General features: G+C 38.6%; 1 protein-coding gene across 1 annotated transcript in view; it reads left to right on the plus strand.

The window, feature by feature from the left end:
• The window catches only part of 5-HT2A (5-hydroxytryptamine receptor 2A), a 100,344-nt gene that overhangs the window by 20,176 nt on the left and 53,918 nt on the right, over positions 1–26,250 (plus strand). Inside the window, exon 2 of the mRNA XM_089733443.1 lies at positions 24,527–25,240. Coding sequence (XP_089589569.1) covers positions 24,583–25,240 — 658 coding nt within the window. The 5' untranslated portion in view covers positions 24,527–24,582. The remainder of the gene's footprint in view (positions 1–24,526; positions 25,241–26,250) is intronic.

A 26,250-nucleotide genomic window follows, 5' to 3' on the forward strand; every position in this document is an offset into this window, starting at 1 on the left:
TCGTTGGTACATTAAGGGACTATTCCAGTTACGTTCAAACTGGTAGATGAGCTCACGGGTTCAACCTGAGAGGATTTGCTAACATTAGCCTTAGATAGAACAGTGCTTCGCTAAATCTACCACCAAATCGGAATCACGACCCACCGAGAAAATCTGGCGAGAAACCCAGTGGGGATAACACCGTTATATCTACTTACGTCACGACGCGATCCTGGTTTTTAGCTTGTGATATCTATAATATATACTATATGTCTAAGCCGACCTCATGAATCAAGTTGGACGGCGACCTTTAGATTATGAAGACTCCAGTAAACCCGCCCAGGCGGATGTTATTAAGATGATATTATCGTAAATATTTATATCGTTAAGATAATTAGAATCTCTAAACTGTAGATTATAAATGGATTGTTCTTATAACTCACATCCAACGCATAGTTACGTAAGTCACGTCCATAATATGTTAGACAAGTTTACGGTTTGCAATGTATAATACTCGAAAAAATAATATTTCAATGCAGTTTTTAAAACTAAAAATACAGCTTTCAATAGCAAACCAAACTCAAAATAAATTTCTTTCATTTGTATCCTATTAATATTTGTCAGGTTTTTTATTATTTTATTGCTTAGATCTGTGGACGAGCTCACAGCCCACCTGGTGTTCAGTAGTTACTGGAGCCCATATACTCTACAACGTAAATGCGCCACCCATCTTGAGATATGAGTTCTAAGGTCTCAGTATAGTTACAACGGCTACCCCGCCCTTCAAATCGAAACGCATTACTGCTTCACGGCAGAAATAGGCATGGTGGTGGTACTTACCCGCGCGGACTCACAAGAGGTCCTACTACCAGTGATCGAAGTTATTATTGTCTTGACACCATCGGGTGGCGTTTGCAAGCTCAAGTTAATCGGATGTTTTTAAGCCAATGAGAAAGACATTCAAAGATTCCGTTACATACAAACAAACACCCATACATAGCAAGCCTACAGACTACATATACGTGGAGATTTCTTGGTTTTAATCAATGATCCACCGTCTCTGCATTATCGTTGTGGTAGTACTAAGCGAAAAACCTTGGTTAGTAACTTGATAATCCGTTGTGCTCTAGTAAAATGCTTTTAGAGGACCCAGACCGGTGTGTTATTGCGCAGTATTCACTAGTGCATGCAACACTTATTATAACCTTGACGTGTTTATTGTAAAACTTGGTGAAGGAAACGCAATCTAACATTTATAGGAATATTTTTTTTTACTTTTTTTATTGTTTAGATGGGCGGACGAGCTCACCCGATGTTAAGTGGTTACTGGAGCCCATAGACACCTACAACGTAAATGCGCCACCAACCTTGAGTTATAAGTTCTAAGATCTCAAGTATAGTTAGTTATAATGGCTGCCCCACCCTTCAAATCGAAACGCATTACTGCTTCACGGCAGAAATAGGCAGGGTGGTGGTACCTACCCGTGCGGACTCACAAGAGGCCTTACCACCCGTAAATACGCAAGGTGAATTCGTCTTGAGGTCTTTGGGGCTCTATTACCGCTTAATACCAAAAGGACTGTGAGCTTCTTCATGTACAGCAATAAAGAACAGTAGAGTAAGTCTACATCTAGGGCAACCAGTGGAAATATAACGTTATAATATTACATTTGTGTAAAAGCATGCTGAAAATCGGTTACGTATTTTTATTACATTTTTTTACGAATAATATATTCGTATTTATTGGCACGTAGTCTGAACAAGAAAGCTCCGCGTGAGCTTTCCACGATTTCCACGCGGATACGATTTGGAGCTTTCAATTATTGTTTCCGCAGACATAATGGATGTTTCCTCGTGCGTGTTTTAAGTCAATAAATTGTAAGAAAAAAAAGAAAAAAAAGAAACGTGTTTTCGAGAAACCATGTAATTGAAATTATGGGCACAAAATTGATTATATTTTATCTATTATATATATAAATGAATTGCTGTTCGTTAATCTCGCTAAAACTCGAGAACGGCTGGACCGATTTGGCTAATTTTGGTCTTGAATTATTTGTGGAAGTCCAGAGAAGGTTTAAAAGGTAAATAAATATGAAAATGCTCGGAGTTAAATAAAAATAACAATTTTGTTTTTCCATCGATGTCCCCCCGTTGGACGGATTCCTTTTGTTTGTTTTAAGTTTATTTTATAAAAAAAGTTTAAGTCTTTTATTTATCGATTGAGGCACTACGAAGTCTGCCGGGTCAGCTAGTTTGAAATAAAATAAAACTTTGAGCAATTAGGAAGCTATTGATCTTTTTTTTGTTCAGATAATTTTAAAATACGTCACATTGAGCGAGAAAACGACAAAAATTTGACCAACATTTTATACTTCACAAACATATTCACGTGTTGACGAAACTAGTAACATACGTCTGATGCGAAATTCTCTCTCTCTCTGTGGTCTACAATCCCGAAAGTTTTGACTCGCAATACGGCGTATTGTAAGCCTGGCTATGTGCTATCATACTGCATATTTTGCCGCGAAACAGTAATGCATTCCGGCTTAAAGGCTTAGAAAGTATAAAGGTGTAAGGTGCAGATTGGTTGTTCATGCACAGCTCTGTATATAATGGTATTCAAGCACCCAGACGAAGGTTACGGTTGAGGTTACCGGCGTGCCTCCGAGAGCATGTCCCACGTCAGCTGAAAGAGGTGCTGTGTAATGATGTGAAAGTAACTGAACTCTGGTCTCAAATCGCGCAATGTATGGACGCTTTGGAATATTTACGATATATGGCTCTCTTTTACCTTAGAAATCTCATCTGAATTTCAAGAATAATGGGACATATTGAGCCAATAGGAGCTGGTTCTGTCTCTTTCTTTCGTCAAGTAGCATCTAATAGGATAGTCGTGGATGAGTTTGCGTATCCCAAGATGAATGGCCTGACATTAATTTTCCTAACACCGTCATATTCGTCAGACATCAGATAAAAACAATAAAATTCCAGCGAGGTCCATTAGAAAGTTGTTTGTCAGTAATCTGGACTACATCAGCTGCTCCCGTCTAAATTATGTGCGTTGGTTCAAAGTTTCCGTTGCGGTTTTCCACGGAGATTGTTAGCCAAGTTCACAGTGATGTGGTCGCACTGTAAGATATGAACAAGTTGTCATCCAAAAGAGTCAATCAGTCTTAGTTTTGTATTTCGTGTCGAAATTATAGACTTCTTTGAATGTTTTTCGTTTCAACAATGCCAGTGTTATTAATAATGAGAAATAAATCTTCAGTCTGCCCCACACCAGTTAGTCATTATACAATTAATTCATTAATTATACGGAAGGTTTGTTTTTTGATTGTTTGTTATGTAGAGTTTTCTAAAAGTGGGCATTGACAGGTAGTTTTGTAAATGTCGAACTACGTTCAAATAAACCTTTAAATTTATATATGTTTATTTTATATTATAGCATTTATTATTTATTTAGTATATAACGTATTTATTATATTATATAAAGATTATGACAAAGTAGAATAAAACATTAATAAATTATGCAATCAACTCTAACAATGAACCTAAAACTAAAAACCTTACAAAATAAAAATAAAAATAATAATTGTGCTGTAGACACCGCCATCAGCGGCAATCTATTTCAATATAGTGTTTTTAAAAAATTGTATTTTTAATATCTTTTTTAAAAAATATTGTGTAATTACTAATATTTTAAATAAATATAAATAAACAATAATAATGATTTAATAACTAAAATATATTATTAAAAGGAGTCCCTTTAGGTAAGGTTCCGAAAATACTGGCGGCGTTCTCCCTTTGAATAATATGAAAAATAAATCTTTAACGTAGATACCGGTACAGAAGTAAAAATTAAATGTAAAACGTACTATCAGAAGTTTGTGCTAAGCTACTTTATTCCTATTTCTTTATGCCCAGATATCAAATTATAAAAAGTGCCTACTGACATGCATCGCTTAGTCCCTTTATAAATTTAAATAAATTAAGTATACAATAATAATAATAAATAATAAATAAATATTTACTAACAATCACGCCACTTTATCACGGGGATAAGTTCGTAAAGAACTTGTGTTACAGGTACCAGATAAAGGAAATAAATGTAAGATTTTTATTATACACATACATATATTTAATATACATCCATAACCCTGGAAAAGCCATTTATATTTATCATACAAATATCTTCCCTTGGCGGGATTCGAACCCGTGACCCCCTTGTGTAGTGACCATGTCACTTACCACTACACCAGGCGGCCGTTAAACAAATTGAATACAAATTGAAACTAAGTACTCATTCTACTTCCTAGCCGCTTAGAGTTTATTGATGGTACCATCGAAGAATTTAACCCTGAAGTGTCTACAGCAAACTTTATTGATCGATTCTGATTGTCTTATATTAAAAACACGGTTTCTTTTTATTTTATTTGCAAAAAAACTCATCTATTAATTAAATAAAACAATCAGGGGTTGATATTTGAGTACAGTTTGTGATTATATAAGCTCCAGCAACAGCTTCTCTACAGGCGGGCCATGAACTCCTGTTTATATAGACTAGGCTGTTTGTGAATTCACAATGCGCCTTGACATTAGTCTACTCATGAAGATTGGATAAGACCGACTGACTGGTGGTAGGAGACCTCTTGTGGGTCCGCACGGGTAGGCACCACCGCCCTGCCTGTTTCTGCCGTGAAGCAGTAATGTGTTTCGGTTTGAAGGACGGGGCAGCCGTTGTAACTATACTGAGACCTTAGAACTTATATCTCAAGGTGGGTGGCGCATTTACGTTGTAAAGGTCTATGGGCTCCAGTAACCACTTAAAACCAGGTGGACTGTGAGCTCGACCAACCATCTAAGCTCAAAAAAAAAACGCGGACTACTTTCGTTTCTGCGAAGCACAACTCTTGCTAGGGTTCGTGTTAGTCACGTCGTCAGGTTTGAGCCCCGTGAGCCCACCTACTGGTTAAGGTTCCGCTGAAATAGCCTCTCAAGGCTATCAGCATAGGTAGGAAAAACAACTGGACTCAATATTATCTAGAATTTGGGGGTTGATTGCTTCCCGCTTCCGTAGGTTTAACCCGCGATTCTCTACAAGTGACCCCTGGGTGGTGCAAAACGGGAGCCAAATACATAATCGGTGGTAGGACTTGTCCGACTGGCTGGCGACCACCCTCCAACTAGAGTCCGCCGCCAAATAGCCTAGCTGTGTTCCGGCGTGTGGGTTGGAGAGCCAGTTTTATTCCTTCCCTTTCCTCTTCCTTGTTCGGGGTGAGTCTTGATGATACCTGGAACATGCGGAGCAGAGGTGCGTGCGAGCTCGCGGGACGTGATTGTTTGACGGGGGTATAGGGAGACCTAGTGAAACGGTGTTCGCCGCCGCCCGCCGGTCAGTTGGGGACCTGAACCCGGGTGTCACTACTCAACTCCGCCCCGGGAAGCTGTCCCGCCAACCGGTGTAAAATCGTGTCGTGCGGTCGTCGTGCCATCGTCGATCTTGAGGATCGCCAGCTGATCAGTGACCGACAGTATGGCTTCCGTCACGGTCGCTCAGCTGGCGATCTTCTTGTATACCTTACCCACAGGTGGGCTGAAGCCTTGGAAAGCAAGGGCGAGGCTCTTGCTGTGAGCCTTGATATCGCGAAGGCCTTCGACAGGGTCTGGCATAGGGCACTTCTGTCGAAGCTACCATCTTACGGAATCCCCGAGGGTCTCTGCAAGTGGATCGCTAGCTTTTTGGATGGGCGGAGCATCACGGTCGTTGTAGACGGTGACTGCTCTGATACCATGACCATTAACGCTGGCGTTCCACAAGGTTCGGTGCTCTCCCCCACGCTTTTCATCCTGTATATCAATGACATGCTGTCTATTGATGGCATGCATTGCTATGCGGATGACAGCACGGGGGATGCGCGATATATCGGCCATCAGAGTCTCTCTCGGAGCGTGGTGCAAGAGAGACGATCAAAACTTGTGTCTGAAGTGGAGAACTCTCTGGGGCGAGTCTCCAAATGGGGTGAATTGAACTTGGTTCAATTCAACCCGTTAAAGACACAAGTTTGCGCGTTCACTGCCAAGAAGGACCCCTTTGTCATGGCGCCGCAATTCCAAGGAGTATCCCTTCAACCTTCCAAGAGTATCGGGATACTTGGGGTCGACATTTCGAGCGACGTCCAGTTTCGGAGTCATTTGGAAGGCAAAGCCAAGTTGGCGTCCAAAATGCTGGGAGTCCTCAACAGAGCGAAACGGTACTTCACGTCTGGACGAAGGCTTTTGCTTTATAAAGCACAAGTCCGGCCTCGCGTGGAGTACTGCTCCCATCTCTGGGCCGGGGCTCCCAAATACCAGCTTCTTCCATTTGACTCCCTACAGAAGAGGGCCGTTCGGATTGTCGATAACCCCATTCTCTCGGATCGCTTGGAGCCTCTGGGTCTGCGGAGGGACTTCGGTTCCCTCTGTATTTTGTACCGAATGTTCCATGGGGAGTGCTCTGAGGAATTGTTCGAGATGATACCAACGTCTCGTTTTTACCATCGCACCGCCCGCCACCGGACTAGAGTTCATCCATACTACCTGGAGCCACTGCGGTCATCCACAGTGCGCTTCCAGATATCTTTTTTACCACGTACCATCCGGCTATGGAATGAGTTCCCCTCCACGGTGTTTCCCGAGCGCTATGACATGTCCTTCTTCAAACGAGGCTTATGGAGAGTATTAAGCGGTAGGCAGCGGCTTGGCTCTGCCCCTGGCATTGCTGAAGTCCATGAGCGACGGTAACCACTCACCATCAGGTGGGCCGCATGCTCGTCTGCCTATAAGAGCCATAAAAAAAAAAAAAAAACTAAGTGAAATATTACGAATGTAACAATATAATTTATTTCTCTCACACAGTTAGCTTACTGTGACATCGCTAAGATTTAATATCACCGTAGCTAGTGACTTGACGTGTCCTTTATCATCTTCCAGACTAATCCTGTCAGGGATGCGGGGTTCCTTTGCAACTTAGTTCTTTGGGGTTGTACTTTTGAATTATTTAGGAAATAATCTTTTCTATGCTTCTGTGAGATTGATTTAATAAGCTCCACAAAACGTGGAGATTCGCGATGTGGTAGGAAAAATGAAAACGTAGAACATAGAAATGACTAGTTTTTCGACTATATTATATTGTGGTGTCTATAAGTTTAACGCTAGATGGGTCGTGAAATCGTTTTTATAGCCTTTCTAGGCAAATAAGCAATCCTGATGTTTTTTTCCTACCTATTGCGGTTACCTTGAGGGGTTATTTTAGATTCAACGAACCAGTAGGTAAGCTTACAGAGCTCAAAACTGATGACGTTGCTAACACTAACCTAGCAAGAGCAGTGCTACGCAGAATCTACTACCGGATCGGAAACCCGACCCACTGAGAAGATCCGGCGAGAAACTCAGTGGCCTGTGCCTGAGGGTTAATTTACTCGTCAAACCCTTTGTAGCAAGCGACGGGTTCGACGAGAACGATGACCGGTCCTGATGGTGACTGATTATCGGCGCCCATAGACGTCAGTAATGCCAGGCGTACACTTAAGTCGCTCTCCATCGCTGTGTACTCTACACAAGTCTTGTTTGAAGAAGGACATATGACAGTCCTCAGAAAAAGCCCTCGAGAGGAGTTCATTAAAGAGCCGGATGGTACTCATCTATACTAATATATAAATCTACTGCTGTTTTTACGGATGTTCCGTTATAACTACTGAACCATGCATCCGATTGACTTGTAACTTGGTATCTATGTAGGAAATACATGTACTTAATAGGTAGGCTAATCTTTATATGAGTGTTGGACTCCCTACATCAGTTGGGGGGTCGTTAATGATGAGAATCTTTGTCCCCCACAAAGATTGAGAAATAATAATGTTAATTTTAAATGCCCAGCGAAGCGGACCGGTACAGCTATCGCTTATATGCGCAAAATGTTTTCATAGAACTTGCTTCAAATCTTAAAAGTTTATAAGTTAAACCATTTGTAGTCGAATTACGAGAAAAACAGTGATCTCGATTATGGGAGTTCTTCCCAAAAAATTATTAATTAGAGCGAATTTGCACTTCAACGTGTTTGAAATGTTGATAGCAATTTCATTTAAGTACACTTACTCAAATAAGCATTAGAATAATCAGATATTTCCTAAGCTTTAGTTTATCTATAAAAAAAGGGTAAATTTAAATATATTTTATACCGCTTGTTTATTTTAGCAGTTACCGAAAGCTGTATCACGAGTATAAAGGTATCTCATCTTTTAGACGCGGGATTTCATTCCTGAAATACATAGAACGGTGAATATTGGTCCCACCAGTATTAAGAACTAGGTAGGAAACGAATATTGACGATAGTACTGGACTGACTACATTTGACTGATTTAATAGAGAAAAAAAAAACATAAAGGTGAATTAATATGATTCGTACCGTGATTATTGAGGTATGAACACATGTACGTCGCAAACGCAATGACCTGTTTCCGTCAATGAGCATCGCTAGTCATGTGCACACCGCCGTGTCAAGTCGTATTGCGCTCCCTCCCTAGAGCTGAAGGCGACAGTCGCTCAGAAATATTGTTAAGGTGAACTTAAGTCAATTGTTTAAATCTATACTTAATATTATAGAGCTGAAGAGTTTGTTTGTTTGAACGTGCTAATCTCAGGAACTACTGGTCAAATTTGAAAAATTCTTTCAGTGTTAGATAGCCCATTTATCGAGGAAGGCTATAGGCCGTCCGGCTCTTTCTATCTAATCGATTTTAAATCAATCTTGATGCAATTTCATATCCTAGTTTCACATCTCTATAGTTTTTTGCTTAAGAACGTTAAATTATAACGAAAAAAATAAATAATAGTTAAAAAAAACTAACAAAATACGCTTTTATAGAAAATCCAACTAAAACACAGAAAATAAAATATAATAAATTTGAATTAAAAATAGTGTAAGAAAAATGATTTTATTGTAAAAAAGCGTGGGGTGCTTTTCAGGATATTATCAAAATAACCCTTCTACTCATATCTGTTCATAAAATATTTATAACCACTGATACCATGCACCCCACGCTTTTTACAATAAAATCATTTATACTTACACTTACGATTATTGGTACTAATAGATGCCGGTTGAAGTCTGCAGACGACTAGTAAAATGCCTTAAAACGCTATTGCTGATACCTACCCGATAGCCAAAAATCAGCAATTAGATTCTGTCTCTCTCTCCCTCTCCCTCTCCGCCTCTCTTCCTCTAGTTTACTCCACAAACTGACGATAGGTCAATAACCGACATAAGCTTTGCTAACACTATCCGTAGAGGATTACATTAGAAACATTTCGTTAAGTTTCCCGCGGCCTGTTTACAGCTTCATAACAAACGTCATAAAACTTTATTGGGCGTTTACGAAGAGCGATCTTGCGGTGTGAACGGTCCTAATAAATTTAAATTAATGGTATTCATTAATAACAACGACTTTAATTTTTAACGAAACTCATTTTCTTTCATTCATCGTAATAACCGTTTCCAGTAATAGGAAAAAACTAAGAACAAATTCCAATTCTATACTAATACTAATATTATAAAGCTGAAAAGTTTGTTTGTTTGAACGTGCTAATCTCAGGAATTACTGGTCCGATTTGAAAAATTCTTTCAGTGTTAGATAGCCCATTTATCGAGGAAGAATACAAGCGGGAGCATCAATAAATAATGTTTTAAAATTGGTGTTTTTTTACTTTTGAGAGCTTCCGCTGCGTGCGCTGCAGAAACGGTTAAAGTTTCGCTAAAATAGTGTATTATAGAATAGTGTATTATAGAATTGTTCCGCTATAAAAGATCTAAAAAAAAGTCCGCGGCACCATATGTCTATATGTTAAGGTTGGCTCACTATAATGTTTTTATGCTAACCAAATTTGTTCTAAAATAAAGCATTATTTGTGAACTATTCCACGCGAAGTCGCGGGCAAAAGCTAGTATACAATATAATTTTTTGTATACTTCCAATATGTATTCGTGGTTGTATTTGCTGCGAATCGCGTTTATGCTGTTGTAACAGGAGATTATCCAATTAAATAGACTAGTGGTCGCTTAGTGGTCGAAATTCGACGATAATTCGTTGAAGTTATTAGTTTGAATATTACTAGGTTCAATTGTCAAAGACTATAACTTCTACGAGTATAATCACAGATTTCGCCGAGGCTACACTACAGGCAAATAATATTCAAGACAAACAATATTAATCTATTCTCAATTAGATCACAGACTTTATTAATCTATTCTGAATTTGACCACAGACTTAACAATAAACAAAAGAGTATGTACACGTGTGTGTCAAATACATGATAGTGTGTGTAATGTTTTTATTTATTAATTTAATGTATTTTTATGTATAATTTAAAAAAAAATTAGCTTTTTACACTTCTTCATTATATTCTAAATGTGAGAAATTTCAAACTCCTCCGTCCACGCAATTTTCTTAAAAAGGGGTACAAAGTTTTTGCTTCACGTATTAATATTTATAGATATTCAAAAGCAAATTAATTTATTTTTATCTTGAAGTGTTATCTGTTATCAGAAATTTAGGTCACATAACTGATAGTATTTAATACGCTTTTATTAGCTTCAGACGTATGTATGTATGTTTGTAACGGAATCTTTGAACATGATTTTGACCCCCTTCAAAACGTTGGATTAAATCGAAATTTGGTATACTTATTAAGGACCGATGACAATTCAATATTTAAAAAAAATTTAAAAGATTGAAATTCAACTAAAAAAAAATATATATAATAGTTTAAAAAAACTAACAAAATACGCTTTTAAAGAAAATCCAACTAAAAAATAGAAAATAAATTTTAATAAATATGAATTAAAAATAGTGTAAGAAAAAATGATTTATTGTAAAAACGCGTGGGGTGCTTTTCAGGATATTAACAAAATAACCCTTCTACTCATATCTTTTCATCCATAAGTCTTCTACCTGTGTTGTCTAAGGTGTTTGAAACGTATTTCTAAAAAGACTGAAGCCGCTTCTTGACCAGGAAAAGATTATACCGGATCATCAGTTTGGATTTCTGGCGAAGCATTCTACTGTCGAACAAGTACACAGAGTAGTTCATAAAATTCGACAATCCTTAGAAAAGAAGGAATACTGTTCTGCGGCATTTATTGACATCAAGCAAGCTTTCGATAAAGTCTGGCATAAGGGATTACTATATAAATTGAAAACCCTCCTACCGAATTCTTTTTTCATGCTCTTGAGATCCTACTTAAAACACAGAAAATTCCAAGTTAAATTTGGAGAGGACTGTTCGAAGCTGTATAATATTAACGCCTCCGTACCCCAGGGATCAATGCTTGGTCCGGTCCTGTTTTCTATCTATACTGCAGACCTGCCTCAATCCCAAGATGTTGTAACTGCGACTTACGCTGACGATACAGCTTGTCTGACAAGTGACATAGATCCACATAATGCATCATTACAACTACAAGTACAGCTTGACAAAGTGGATGCTTGGCTGCAGAGATGGCGATTAAAACCTAGTGTAACTAAGTCAACGCAGGTAACATTCACCCTTCGGAAAGGTGTCTGTGGCCCTGTTTACATGGAAGGTAAAGCTTTACCAAATGCCGACTCTGTGAAATACTTGGGATTACACCTAGACAGAAGATTAACCTGGGCGAACCATATAAAAGCAAAAAAACGAGAAGCGAACTTGCAATTTCTCTCTTTGAATTGGTTACTGGGACGCCAGTCTCCACTGTCACTAAGTAACAAACTCCTGGTCTACAAAGCGATTATAAAACCTGTTTGGACTTATGGAATAGAGCTGTGGGGTTCCGCTAGCAACTCGAATATCGAGATCTTACAGAGATTCCAGAACATTGCTCTTAGAACTATCTCAAACGCGCATTGGTTTGTAAGAAATAGTGAGATTCACGAATACTTAGAAATGCCGACTGTTCGAGAGGAAGTCAACAAGAACAGCAACAGATATAAGGAAAGACTAAATGAGCACTCAAATGAATTGGCAAGGTGCCTGCTAGACACAACTGGAGATGTGAAACGTTTAAAAAGATGGCAAATTTTAGACTTAGACCAAATATACTAAATCTACTGCTAATTGATGACATTTAATGTAATGTCATCCACAACTCGAACTTCTTGGAACACATCTGATTATGGCTATAGAGCCGATTGCAGATAAATATAGAGAAAAAAAAAAACTGTTCATAAAATATTTATAGCTACTTATACCATGCACCCCACGCTTTTTACAATAAAATCTGTTTTCCTTACAGTATTTTTAATTCAAATTTATTAAAATTTGTTAAAATTTATTTTTTAATTGGATTTTCTATAAAAGCGTATTTTGTAAGTTTTTTTAAATTATTATTTATTTTTAAGTATTAATCGTTTGAGAAGATTTAGTGGGTATAAATGACGTAAGTGCCAGCCAAGCTTACAGACTTGTGGTTCATTCGGTTCATTGACTGATTAATCAACGCAGAGTCCAAGCTGTTGCGGCTATTTGAAATATTAAAAGTTGATGTCGTGTATACATCTATTTAGGAAGCCTTGTTGGAAATTTCACTGTTAAGTGAATAAAATAAGTTATGAAGATTTCTGTGCAAGCTACCTGCTTCTATTTAGATATCAGTGTTTTTATACGTTTATCGCTAGGAGAGTGGAATTAGGCGTTGAGAGTTAAAATGGATAGTTCGTTAATTTTGAAGACAGAAGATGAAAATTTAATTTAAGGTTTAAAAAAAATGGTTTTATAGTGCCACAACCCAAAATATCTCCACCCGTTTTACGACTTTATGTCTTGTACTGATTGCACGATGATTCTTACAACTCAAATGAGAAGACGAGATTGCGTTGCACCAAAACATATTGACCACGAATCAGAGCGGCCATAGATTTAAAACTTTGATAAGACTGTATATTGGGACTTTTTGTAACGTCGTCGTGTGATGTGAGAATCAAATGAAACAGATAATGACAAAACCTCTTTCGCTCCCAATCTCATTAAGCGTTTCTTTGTTTATTTCCCTTACAGAGTTCAAAAACCCTTTTTTATTTGCCGAACAGAAAATCTATGCAGGGTAACAGATCAAATTTGTCTTCAAACACCTTCATAACACACCCACGTTTTTGATCGGCGCTCGATTTTTAAAGAGTAATCATGTCACTAAGCTTCACTTCGTTTAGTATCTATTTCAGTCTCTGTGTTTACTTCTCGTGATAAATCTATACTAATATTATAAAGCTAAAGAGTTTGTTTGTTTGAACGCGCTAATCTCAGGAACTACTGGTCCGGTTTGAATAATTCTTTCAGTTTTAGATAGTCCATTCATTGAAAAAGGTTATAGGGTATATAAAATCACGCTAAGACTAATACAAGCGGAGCACCAATAAAGAATGTTTCAAAATCGGGGTTTTTTCCCCTTTTGAGAGCTTCCGCTGCGTGCGCTGCCGAAACGGTTAAAGTTTCGCTAACAGAATGTATGACAGAATTGTTACCCTTTAAAAGATCTAAAGAAAAGTCTGCGACAGCATATGTCTATATGTTAAGGTTGGCTCACTATAACGTTTTTTATGCTAACAAAATTTGTTCTAAAATAAAGCATTATTTGTGAACTATTCAACGCGGACGAAGTCGTGGACAAAAGCTATCAAATTTTTTTATTTTTTTTTTTTATTTTTTTTTTATTGCTTAGATGGATGGACGAGCTCACAGCCCACCTGGTGTTAAGTGGTTACTGGAGCCCATAGACATCTACAACGTAAATGCGCCACCCACCTCGAGATATAAGTTCTAAGGTCTCAGTATAGTTACAACGGCTACCCCACCCTTCGAACCGAAACGCATTACTGCTTCACGGCGGAAATAGGCGGGGTGGTGGTACCTACCCGTGCGGACTCACAAGAGGTCCTACCACCAGTGATTACGCAAATTATAATTTTGCGGGTTTGGTTTTTATTACACGATGTTATTCCTTCACCGTGGAAGTCAATCGTGAACATTTGTTGAGTACGTATTTCATTAGAAATAATTGGTACCCGCCTGCGGGATTCGAACATCGGTGCATCGCTACATACGAATGCACCGGTGTCTTATCCTTTAGGCCACGACTATATCGACGACGATATAAAATGGCTTTTAATTTAGATTAGTAATGGTATTAGTAAAGGTAGGCACTACCTTTGTTTGAAGGATAAAACAGTATTTAAGTGATTAGGTTTTAGGTTGAACTTCATGTCTCAAGATGGGTGGAACAATAATTACGTTCCGGTATCTTTGGGTTTCTGTATTCCAGACCATAAGACAATAAGACCTTCAGCCGCTAGCATGTTTGGTCTACAAGCTTCAAATGCAATACGTTTAAGTTAATATATTGTTATTAGTATGAAGTATAAGTTGATTAGGATAGGAAAAGGTAAAATAAAAAATAATAATTAAGAAGTTGAATTGTGTGAAAACGAATGAATGGGATTAAGTGTGAAGGGCCATGGTGAAAGTTGAGTGTACGAACAAAATGTTAAAGTCTGTGTGCTTAGGGAGAGTTTTTTAACGTTAACTTTTACGCTATCGAGAACGTTAAAAAACTCTCACTAAGCACACTTAACAGGTAGCGAGGACCTATCAAATGAATGAAGTACTACTCAATTTGGCTGAGATCTTTAAATTGGGTTTGCTTAGTAAAGGTTTTTTTTTGGCTTTGCGAGAGTTCGTCAGTCGTCTGCTTTTAAAAGTTTGAGAGTACTCTAAGCTTCAAGTGACACGTGCGCTATCTCGTTTAACGTATTGGGGTTTATAGGAAATTTGAAATTAGAAAAAAAAAAAACGACCACACTGCTTATAAAGTGAATACTACTTTAATTATATTAGTATAATAGTAAATAGTTAAATAATAGTTTCATAGCTTTGACAATTAGTGAATTCTGTGTATATTTACAACGCGTTGACTAGACGGCTTATAAAATACAATATGTATTATATTCGGGAGACCAACGTCTTTGTTTCTTCATCATGAATATTTTGAACCTGGTTATGGCTTTGTTTGCTGATTAGGCCGGTTATATCATGTGATGACGTGTGAGCTTAATAGCAAAAATTTTCTTTCGAAGCTTCGAAGTACAAAAGAATACGGGATACCAATTTATTTCTCTATTTTTGTAGCCATTTAGGCCCACGCTGTCTGCACTGATCCCCGAAAATAGTACTTGTGCTAATTAAAGCTATGAGTAAATAAAGCACTGTTTTTCCATTTTGTTTTCTTACGGAGGCCTGGGTTGAGTGAGTTTCGTGGAAAAGTCTTGTTAAGCTTTATGATAAAAGTTTCACACGCGGATTTTCTTGTTTGATTATTTTATTCTTCAGTGTTCCTCTTTCTTCCTTCTTCCGACATTCAGACGCATAATAAAAAAAACGTTTTTTTAGTTCCAAGCAATGCCAAGAATAAAAATCTTCTGCTGAAGATTCTAAGGAGTTGACTTTAATACGGAAGGATTAAGGAGTGGAGTTCATTTCAGAGTTGGATGGTAAGGGGAGAAATTATCTTTGGAATTAGACTGGGATGAACGTTATACACAGCAGTGCTTCAGGGTACTAGAAAAGAACTATCTTTTGGTGGAGTGCGATGTTAAAAAGAAGATGTCTCTATTATCTTCACAATACTTCAGCACAATTTAGATTCCTAAAAAGTTCTTTGAACATATGAAAAGACGGCCTAAAAGCCGGCTTATTATTCGGAGCGTATAAAACTAGAAAGTGCATTGGCGATAATGTAGATACGTAATGTCAATAGATTGTTCCTGAAGATAAAACAGTAACAAACTGACACAGTATTTATTTGCTGATAGCAGCTCAGCACAATGATTCATTTTAGTGCTCCGTTGAATTGCCATTTTAGGTGGGCCGCAGCGGCTCGGCTATGCCTTTGTCGATTTTTTATTTTTATTTTTTGTTAAGTGTTTATTTGTTTTCATTACTTACGATCAGATCGATCTTAGCCTTCGACCACATATTAAGGTGATGAAAAGAAAGGCAGAGTACTTTGTCTCGATCCAATCGAAACTATGACTCCCGGTTCAGAAGTCAGGCTCATTAACTACGGCACTAACCAGAAATACCTAAGGATATTATAGATAATAAATAATATAGTTTTTGGGTTATTCGTAATAATGAACGTTTAATAGCTCCGACTAAATTGACGATATTCTCATTTTATTTTGTTTAGGTAGATTCTGTGTTTTGGAAATTAAAAAAAATAATCGAATAGATTAATATGTTTCAATTCGAAATCATTTTGTGTAAACTGTAATTAAACCTTACAAACTGTGTCATAAACGAAGCCCCTCAGGTATTCCCCCTGGACCTTGGTCCTTGAAAGTTAAATTGACAATGGTAACTTAATCGGAACCTTGATTCCTTGATTACAGCCCCGAGAAATCGTAAACAAAATTTTTGAAGCCAAGTTTCATTTTCAACTTATGTATTTTATCAATAATCGTCATGTTTTTATAAGCTTTTTTATTAGCTTCAGACGAATGTATATTACTATGTTAGTATGTAACGGAATCTTTGAACATGATTTTGACCCCCTTCAAAACGTCAGATTAACTTGAAATTTGGAATACTTATTGAGGACAGATGACAACACGATATTTAAAAAAAAAAATTGAAAAAATTGAAATTCAACTAAAAAATGAAAAATAAATACAAGTTTAAAAAAATTAACAAAATACACTTTTATAGAAAATCCAACTAAAAAATAGAAAATAAATTTTAATACATTTGAATTAAAAATAGTGTAAGAAAAATTGATTTTATTGTAAAAAAAAAGCGTGGGGTGCATGGTATCTGTAGTTATAAATATTTTATGAACAGATATGAGTAGAAGGGTTATTTTGATAATATCCTGAAAAGCGCCCCAAAATTTATTAAAATTTATTTCTATTTTTTAGTTGGATTTTCTATAAAAGCGTATTTTGTTAGTTTTTTTAAACTATTATTTATTGTATAGAAAATCAACTTTACTACGAACAGTAGGTTAGTATGTACGAATACTCAATGCTAGTACATTCTCAATATATTTTTAATATATTATAACATGGGTAGGTCCACTAGGGCAGAGAAAAAGAGGAAGACCAAACACGCACGCTGGACAGACGACATCATAAAAGTAGCAGGCATTCAATGCAGGGGTGGGGTGGCTTTGGCGGTGTCGCTCGATATCGCCAATGCGTTTAACACCCTGCCCTGGTCCGTGATAGGGGGGGCGCTGGAACGACATAGAGTGCCCCCCTACCTTCGCCGGCTGGTGGGTTCCTACTTAGAGGACAGATCGGTCACGTGTACCGGACACGGTCCTGCACCGGTTCCCGGTCGTGCGCGGTGTTCCACAGGGGTCGGTGCTCGGCCCCCTTTTGTGGAATATCGGGTATGACTGGGTGCTGAGAGGTGCCCTTCTCCCGGGCCTGAGCGTAATCTGTTACGCGGACGACACGTTGGTCGTGGCCCGGGGGGGAGTTTTGCTGAGTCTGCCCGTCTTGCTACGGCTGGGGTGGCGCATGTCGTCGGCAAAATTAGGAGATTGGGCCTCGATGTGGCGCTCAGTAAATCCGAGGCCATGTGGTTCCACAGGCCCCGGAGAGTGCCACCTGTCGATGCCCATATCGTGGTTGGAGGCGTCCGTATCGGGGTCGGTGTGCAGTTGAAGTACCTCGGCCTCATTCTGGACAGTCGTTGGACCTTCCGTGCTCACTTTCAGAACCTGGTCCCTCGTTTGTTGGGGGTGGCTGGCGCGTTAAGCCGGCTTCTGCCCAACGTCGGGGGGCCTGACCAGGTGAGGCGCCGTCTCTATACGGGGGTGGTGCGATCAATGGCCCTATACGGGGCGCCCGTGTGGGGCCAGTCCCTGGCCGTGGGGGTGGCGAAGCTGCTGCAACGGCCGCAACGCACCGTCGCGGTCAGGGTCATCCATGGTTATCGCACCATCTCCTTTGAGGCGGCGTGTGTACTGGCTGGGACGCCGCCTTGGGTTCTGGAGGCGGAGGCGCTCGCCGCTGACTATAGGTGGCGGGCTGAACTTCGTGTTCGGGGCGTGGCGCGTCCCAGCCCCAGTGTGGTCAGAGCGCGGGGGGCCCAATCTCGGCGGTCCGTGCTGGAGTCATGGTCCAGACGGCTGGCTGATCCTTCGGCTGGTCGTAGGACCGTCGAGGCGATTCGCCCGGTCCTTGTGGATTGGGTGAATCGTGACAGAGGACGCCTCACTTTCCGGCTCACGCAGGTGCTCACTGGGCATGGTTGTTTCGGTGAGTTCCTGCACCGGATCACAGCCGAGCCGACGGCAGAGTGCCACCATTGTGGTTGCGACTTGGACACGGCAGAGCATACGCTCGTCGCCTGCCCTGCATGGGAGGGGTGGCGCCGTGTCCTCGTCGCAAAAATAGGAACCGACTTGTCGTTGCCGAGTGTTGTGGCATCGATGCTCGGCGACGACGAGTCGTGGAAGGCGAGGCTCGACTTCTGCGAGTGCACCATCTCGGAGAAGGAGGCGGCGGGGCGCGTGAGAGACGCACAGGCCCGCCGCCGTCGAGCGGGGGCCAGGGAGGTGGATCTCGCCCAAGCCCTGGCCCTCTAAGTGTTTCGGGTCTCCCTCACATGTCGGTCTGGGGACCGGCGAGGGGGGCCTAAGAAGACGTCGTGCAAGCTGCTCTTCACGCGCTTTACGCAAGAGCATCCGGGTGATGGAAGGCCGGCTATCCTCGACCCACGCTGGTTCTGGCCCAGCGGGGTATTCCGTAGGGTAACCCACTCTAACCGGCGCCATCTAGGCGGGCTTCGGACAGTCTGCCGACCGAGAGGACTGGTGGTCGTGGCGCCGACGACCGCCAGTTCGGCGTCCCGAGGGGGAGGGTGACGGGAGAGATGCACTAAACGCTTCACTTTCCCCCCTTTGCCTTGTCATGAGACATCTAGTGGCCGACGCCCGGAAACAGTTTTGTTGAGTGCTTGAGTTGCTTGTCAATAACTAATTTATGTGTATTATCTATGGACGCAGCGGCGCGGCTGTGCCTTTGCCCTTGTCGATTTTTTGAAATTTTTTTTTTTTAGTTTTATAAATTGATATAAATTGAACAAGTGACAAATTGAACAAAGCGACTCGCACTTATTATTATAAACTAGAGGTCCCGCAGTAGTCGAAATTCGACTATAATTAATTGGAATTGTAAGATTGTATACTATTATGATTGTATTTTATACTTCTATAATCACAAATTTCGCCAAGACTAAAAAATATTAACAAAGACAAACAATATTTAATCTCAATTTGACAACAGACGTCAAGAACAAAAGTTTGACAATAAATAGTATGCATGCGTGTGTGCGTCAAATACATGGTATGTAGTGTGTGCAATGTTTTCTTTATTGATTTAATTTATCTTTTATGCATTATTTAAAAAAAAAATAGCATTGTGCACTTCTTCTCTATATTCTCCATAAGTGTGGAAAATTTCATACTCCTCTGTCCGCGCAATTTTCGTAAAAAGGGATACTAAGTTTTTGCTTCACGTATTAATATATAGATTCGTCACAATTCTTCCGTACTAGTTATATTAAAAAAAAAAAAAGTTTACTTTCATAAAAATACGAAACTTCAATGAATTTAAATTTGTACTGCACAAATGGCTGGCCGAGGACATGAATATTAAACTTACATGATTGAATGAGGTTTAAACTCTCTTAACTGGATTCTGTGAAGGCTTTATCGCGACTAAATTTGGAATGTGTAGGTACACATCCTGCCTTTTTCTACACATAGTACCTACTTATTTACCTGTGCCTGCTCGCAATACGTCCTACAACGACCCATATTTAATGCTTTAATCCTTGAAGCCTCGAAGAAGAAGATTTCAATAATATGATAATAGGGGTTAAAGCATGAGCTTGCCATTTTATTGTAATAGATACTTCGAGTTGACATAGAACCTTCATGATTTGAGATTTTTGAGTGAAACTTTTTTCAAATGGTACCTTACCTTCAGAATAATCTCCAAATTATGACCAAAAATTGATTTTATAATAATAAATACTATAATAATAAATAAAAAACCCGCTTTAGTAGCAGGCCGCAATAAAAATTCAAACAATCATTTTCTATTTTGGTCAGGATGATAAAATTACTGTTTTATCGCTGATCCTGCGCGTAAAAAAATTCCAGTTACGTAAAACGTCTTGAGGTTTGTGCATGTAATGATGTCACATTCCGTTTCCTATATAAATTCAGGTTCCCAGCCCAGAATCCCAGGCGGGTACCAATTTTTCTAATGAAATACGTACTCAACAAATGTTCACGATGAAGGAATAACATAAAAATCAAACCCACAAAATTATAATTTACGTAATAATTGGTGGTAGGATCTCTTGTGAGTCCGCACGGGTAAGTACCACCACCCTGCCTATTTCTGCCGTAAAGCAGTAATGCGTTTCGGTTTGAAAGTTGGGGCAGCCTTTGTAACTATACTTTAGACCTTAGAAGTAATATCTCAAGGTGGGTGGCGCATTTACGTTGTAGATGTCTATGGAATCCAGTAACCACTGAACACCAAGTGTGTTGTGAGCTCGTCCACCTATCGAAGCAATAATAAAAAAATAAAGTAAAGCTAAAAGCAAAATCAAACAAAATTACACCTTACAATTACTATCAAATTAGCCGATTACCTACTTAATAGAATGGTCTCGAAAGCATATATTGACAGCATAGTCATACATTGATTGTGGTTAACACTAATTGCCTGCATCGGAATTATGCATGCAAATTCTATTTGCAATTTCGATTCTGTATGCTTAAATAGTCAGTGTTTTGGGTCGTAAAATTATTATATTAATATTGATGACGTAATGAGTTCGTAATAACTTGTGGTCTGGTTATCCAATCCAAAATTGGTCTACACGATTTTTTGTAACGAATTGTAGGCTAGTTTTATCTAGCCACGTTTTGTTTTGTGCTTTTGTCTGATATTAATAAGGCTCTTCCATTTAGATTGAATTTTGCTTACAATATCATGGTTTTATGTTTTCTGTACGGAACCCTAATTCTTTCACTAAAATAAAAGTAGCATAACTTACTCCTTATAATATCTCATCCGTGAACTTATCATTTTATAACTGTCACATTATAATTTATCACACCTTCACAAGTGTATTTATTTTTTTCGTTCAATCGAATTATAAGTAACTAGCCGTACTCGCCCGCTTCGCTGGACATTTAAAATTAACATTATTATTTATTGTCATTATTATATAGGGAGTCCAACACTCATATAAATATTAGTCTATCCATTAAATACATGTATTTTCTACATGGATACCAAGTTTCAAGTTAATCGGATGCATGGTTCAGTAGTTATAACGGAACATCCGTAAAACACACTGTAGATTTATATATTAGAGATGATCACAATTGACATAATGTTCGAAATACTAAATCTCAACTCCATCGCGTCGTCTCAGAGTCGCAGCGCGCAAGATACGCCCCACCGCTTTTCACTGGATTCTCTTTTGAAGCGATCCTCAAAGGCCATCATTTCACAAAGTGCAAATGTGTATAGGCATATAATACCTCTGTTATAGGCTGTTCCGTCGGCATAGTTCAAGCGAGTTTGTTTTGCGCGTCTGTTGCAAAAAAAATTGTTATGAGAAAGCATAGCTTACTAAACATTAAAGTGGAACGCATGTTTTGTATCACAATTTTTTTATTTTTTTTTATTGCTTAGATGGGTAGACGAGCTCACAGCCCACCTGGTGTTAAGTGGTTACTGGAGCCCATAGACATCCACAACGTAAATGCGCCACCCACCTTGAGATATAAGTTCTAACGGCTGCCCCACCCTTCAAACCGAAACGCATTACTGCTTCACGGCAGAAATAGGCAGGGCGGGACAAATACTGCCGTGTATATGAAATATACTTTAAGTTCACATAACTCAAAATACATGCACGACTGTAATGATTCGACGTATTTGTATTTATTTCTAATAGACTTCTTAAACGGAGACCAGACGATGACCGGTTTTTTTTTGATAACGCCATCTTGTTGTGTCTTTACATCAGTTAGTTGCCCTCAATTAAGAGAAATAGTATTATTATTCGCCAATATATGTCGGGAAGAGTTGATTATTGAAAACACGAATAAAAAAATATTTTCTGAAAATGAATCGTAGCTAGATCGATTTATCGCCCCCAAAATCCCCTGTATACTAAATTTTATGAAAATCGTTGGAGCCATTTCCGAGATTCAGATTATATATATATTAATATATATATACAAGAATTGCTCGTTTAAAGGTATAAGATAAATATTACGAATAATGTACTGATATATACTGAATCTAAAGGAAATCAGAAGTCTAAAGACATTCGATCAAGCCCTTAGGCCAATCATTCATTCATACTTAATAGCGTCCAACAGTTACATATATTATGTGAAAATAATGATATAATAACACAAAAACGACCATACTTTTCCAAATTCTATATTTCCGGATTAGACAGATGAACGCTTTAAACAAAATCACTGACAAATAAAAAGATTATGAGATGCCTTTGTATCATTTCCATATGAATTCACTTGTCATTTCGCGTGCCACATTTTCGCAAGGTTGGACTGTCAATATTTATACCACATCTATGACAGGAATTTTTTTATTTGAATTACAAATACATTTCACGCTGATATTTTTTTTTGTTTTATACTCGCTCTTCTGTGACGGCAACAAGTCTATTTCTTTATCCTTATTTGTTTAAAAAATGGGCCGGAATTAAATGCTTATTTATTCTTTTGAAAATTTGAGGTCTTAATTTAATTTAACCTTACATTTATTTGGTCAACAGCAATTAAATAATTGAACCATGTTGTCATAATGATAATGGATGTTAGCGCCTATTGTAAAAGACAATGGATGGTCCATTTTACCTATTTCTGCCGCAAGACGGTCGCATTCTTAAAAACTGAAGATGCTTATGAACAGCTCGGGAGTCAAGCATGCGATTAAAAAATGGGTATTTGTGCAGCGAATAACTCTGTCTCTTCTTAAGAGAAAAACCGTTGGTCCAACAATATACTTGTCGGAGAAGCCACAATTATTAATACCATCGTTAGACATCGTAGGGGCGAATAGGGTGGTCGAGCTAAGAGAAATATTGAGTACACCAATCATGTTTGTTGTCTTAGAACAATTTAGAAATCTTCTCTTGACGTTAGCACAAATGAATGACAGTTCTTAGGACGGAGGCACCGCTTTTCAAGAAGGCTGGTTGGTAAGTGTGATGGCGCCTATGCGTCTCCATCGGCTAGGCTCTGTCGTAGCACGAAGTTAGCCGAGTTTCGATACCGCAATCGTGCTGCCATCTCTCGAGAATCGTACCCCGTTTCGTTTAGCTACCAAATTTATGATCGTCTTCGACACACTGATTGAGCAACTCCCCTTTTCTTGGAGTCTTTAAAGAAAATAATTTAATTTACTGAACTAGAACATGGAAATTTGATACTGCACTTTCTTATCGATGACATTGAAACGGACATCCTAGACGAATATTGTAAGCGTCCCGCTCTCAAAAAAGTCACATATTGGTCTAGCGATATTTCAGGAGGATAGTTTTGGTGTACAGTTTAGTTTTTGGCTACTGACATTGACATTTGTTGGGCAAGCTTCATGCTCGTAGGGCCAATTTACAAAAACACCATTAGGGACTTCACAATATGTACATAATGGCTTTAAAACATCATGGTACACACCGAGTGCAGACCTTGACCGAGATGCGTGAGATGAACTTGCATTACGTCAAAATATATTATTATGAGGTCTTTGTGATCGATGTTCAAGAGTCAGTCTTGAAGGTTTCGCGTTAATGAGTCCTTGATAGCTCGCCTTGCCTGTTTAATATGCAGGGGGAAGTGCTCTCATGGCTGTATCAAGGCTTTGATGCCTTTAGTCTCAAAGCCACACGATTATACTTTGGTCATAAAATGTGAAGCACTTATGTATGTTATTAAATGCCTATGATTTTTCACGGAGGAAGGAAGGTCTCAAACTTTTACTTTTCTGTTGAGAAATTGAGGTTTAAGTCATTGTAAATCAGTTTATTACTGCTAAAGTCACTCTCGCCCGAATGGCGAAGAGTTGTCTTTTGACATATGGGTAATAATAAAAATTAATAGTTTCGTAAATATTTATTTATTTATTTTATTACATTATTACACTTCATGTATAATTTACATTGGCGGACTTAATGCCTAAGGCATTCTCTACCAGTCAACCAAAGGTAGTGCAGAGTAAATAGTGGTAGGTGCAATGAAATTTAAATTAGGTTACGAATACATAATTATTATAATAATAAATATTATACGTAGGTAGCGGGTTTCCAAATTTCAAAAAGCTAAAAAAATTGTGAATCCCCTTTTTTTAATTTTATGATTTAACATTAATGTGATAATAATATAAATCTCCAATTTTCTTTTTGGTTCTAGATGTGACAGCCACGTTTCATTCGAAGCTGCGGGAGAAGAAGTTCTACAGTCATGGAATGAGTATGGATACTAATTTCACGTTCATTGAAGAAGCCCTACAAGATTTGCCCTGCCGATTGTACCCTGGAAAGTTTTGCGGCTCTTACTATGGCGTCGACTGTAGCAGCGGAGACTTTAACGCTTATATTTGCGAACTCAACATCGACATCCAAAATGAGACCTCTTACAGCTGCACGACTTGTTTTAATACCAACCTGGTTGTTGATAGCAACGGCACGATCTGCAGCACTGGGCTCAAGATGAATTTGATGAATGTTATGTTCGAAAACGCACTGAAGAGCTTGTGGTTGAGACTGCCTGATACCATTTGCAATTCGGATTTATATTGCTATAGTGATGTGTTGAATCGGACGTTTTACATTAACGATTTTAATAGCACATTCGAAACAAATACAGTGGAAAGTTTTCAGTGTAGCTTTAACTATAGAAACTTAACGGGCGAAGTGCTGGCCGGTAAGGGGTATGATTGGAGTTTTCTGTTTGTGATATTATTTATAATAGCCGGGGGCTTAGGCAATATATTAGTGTGTTTGGCCGTTTGTCTGGACAAGAGACTACAAAACGTTACCAATTACTTTTTACTGTCGTTGGCCATCGCTGATCTGTTGGTTAGTCTGTTTGTGATGCCAATGGGAGCTATACCAGGATTTTTAGGTAAGCTATAAATATTTGAAGTCATTATAATAAGAACACTTTATTTTTAGTTTAAAAATCCATCTATTTGAATTATAAATGCACAAGTCAATCGTAGTAAATCAATTATTTAATGACAATAATTTCATATTTCGGACCAATTTTGGTCTTTATCTAAAAGGAAACACAGTCGATTGACCGCGCACAAGTGACACACTTACAATAAAAATGAACAGCATAATTTCTAATATCTGGTGATTTGTTGTTCTGATATAAAAAAAGAGAGATTCACTGCGCAAAGTGTATTTCAAGGAGCAAGCTTCTATCGAGATAATACTGTCAGGAATGTTGACAGATCGTTTGTACTTCTCCACAACCGTATGTTAACTCCGTAAAGGCTTGTTATTTCCTATTCTAAACATCCTCGAATCCCTATCTATTCGACGGATGAAAGCAATTTTCCCTCCTTAGTTGTACGATCGCGTTCGATGTATGATGCCACTACAACTCGCGTCTGGAGTCACGTTTTTCATATATAATACTTATTTTCATGAAACCTAACAATATTTCTATCTCAGACGCAAAATATTTTATCCTTCATTCATACGATACTTTGTGCGCTGGTTACGGAAAATGAAATTCTTGTAATGTAACTGTAATATACATAGAATGAAGCCTTCATGAAGTTCACTGGAAATATGCTCACAATCTTACGTCTTTAATCCTTAATGGAGGAACCCGAGTTGTTCCGTTCAGTTCACGGTAAATGATTCACTTCGTGAAAGTATTTTTTTTTTGTTTTATTGTGTTCTTGATTTTTGCAGTCTTTTGTAGGGCGGATTTTGTTGTAGGGCTTTTTTATTGCTATATTATGATGAATGAGCACATGGTCTACATCTCTTGCTCAGATGGGCGGACAAGCTCACGGCCCAACTGGTGTTTTTTTTTTTTTTTTTTTTTTTTTTTATTGCCTTTGTAGGCAGACGGGCATACGGCCCACCTGATGGTGAGTGGTTACCGTCGCCCATGGA

This window comes from Bombyx mandarina, chromosome 15 (assembly GCF_030267445.1).
Source record: "Bombyx mandarina strain Sakado chromosome 15, ASM3026744v2".
Lineage (NCBI taxonomy): Eukaryota > Metazoa > Arthropoda > Insecta > Lepidoptera > Bombycidae > Bombyx > Bombyx mandarina.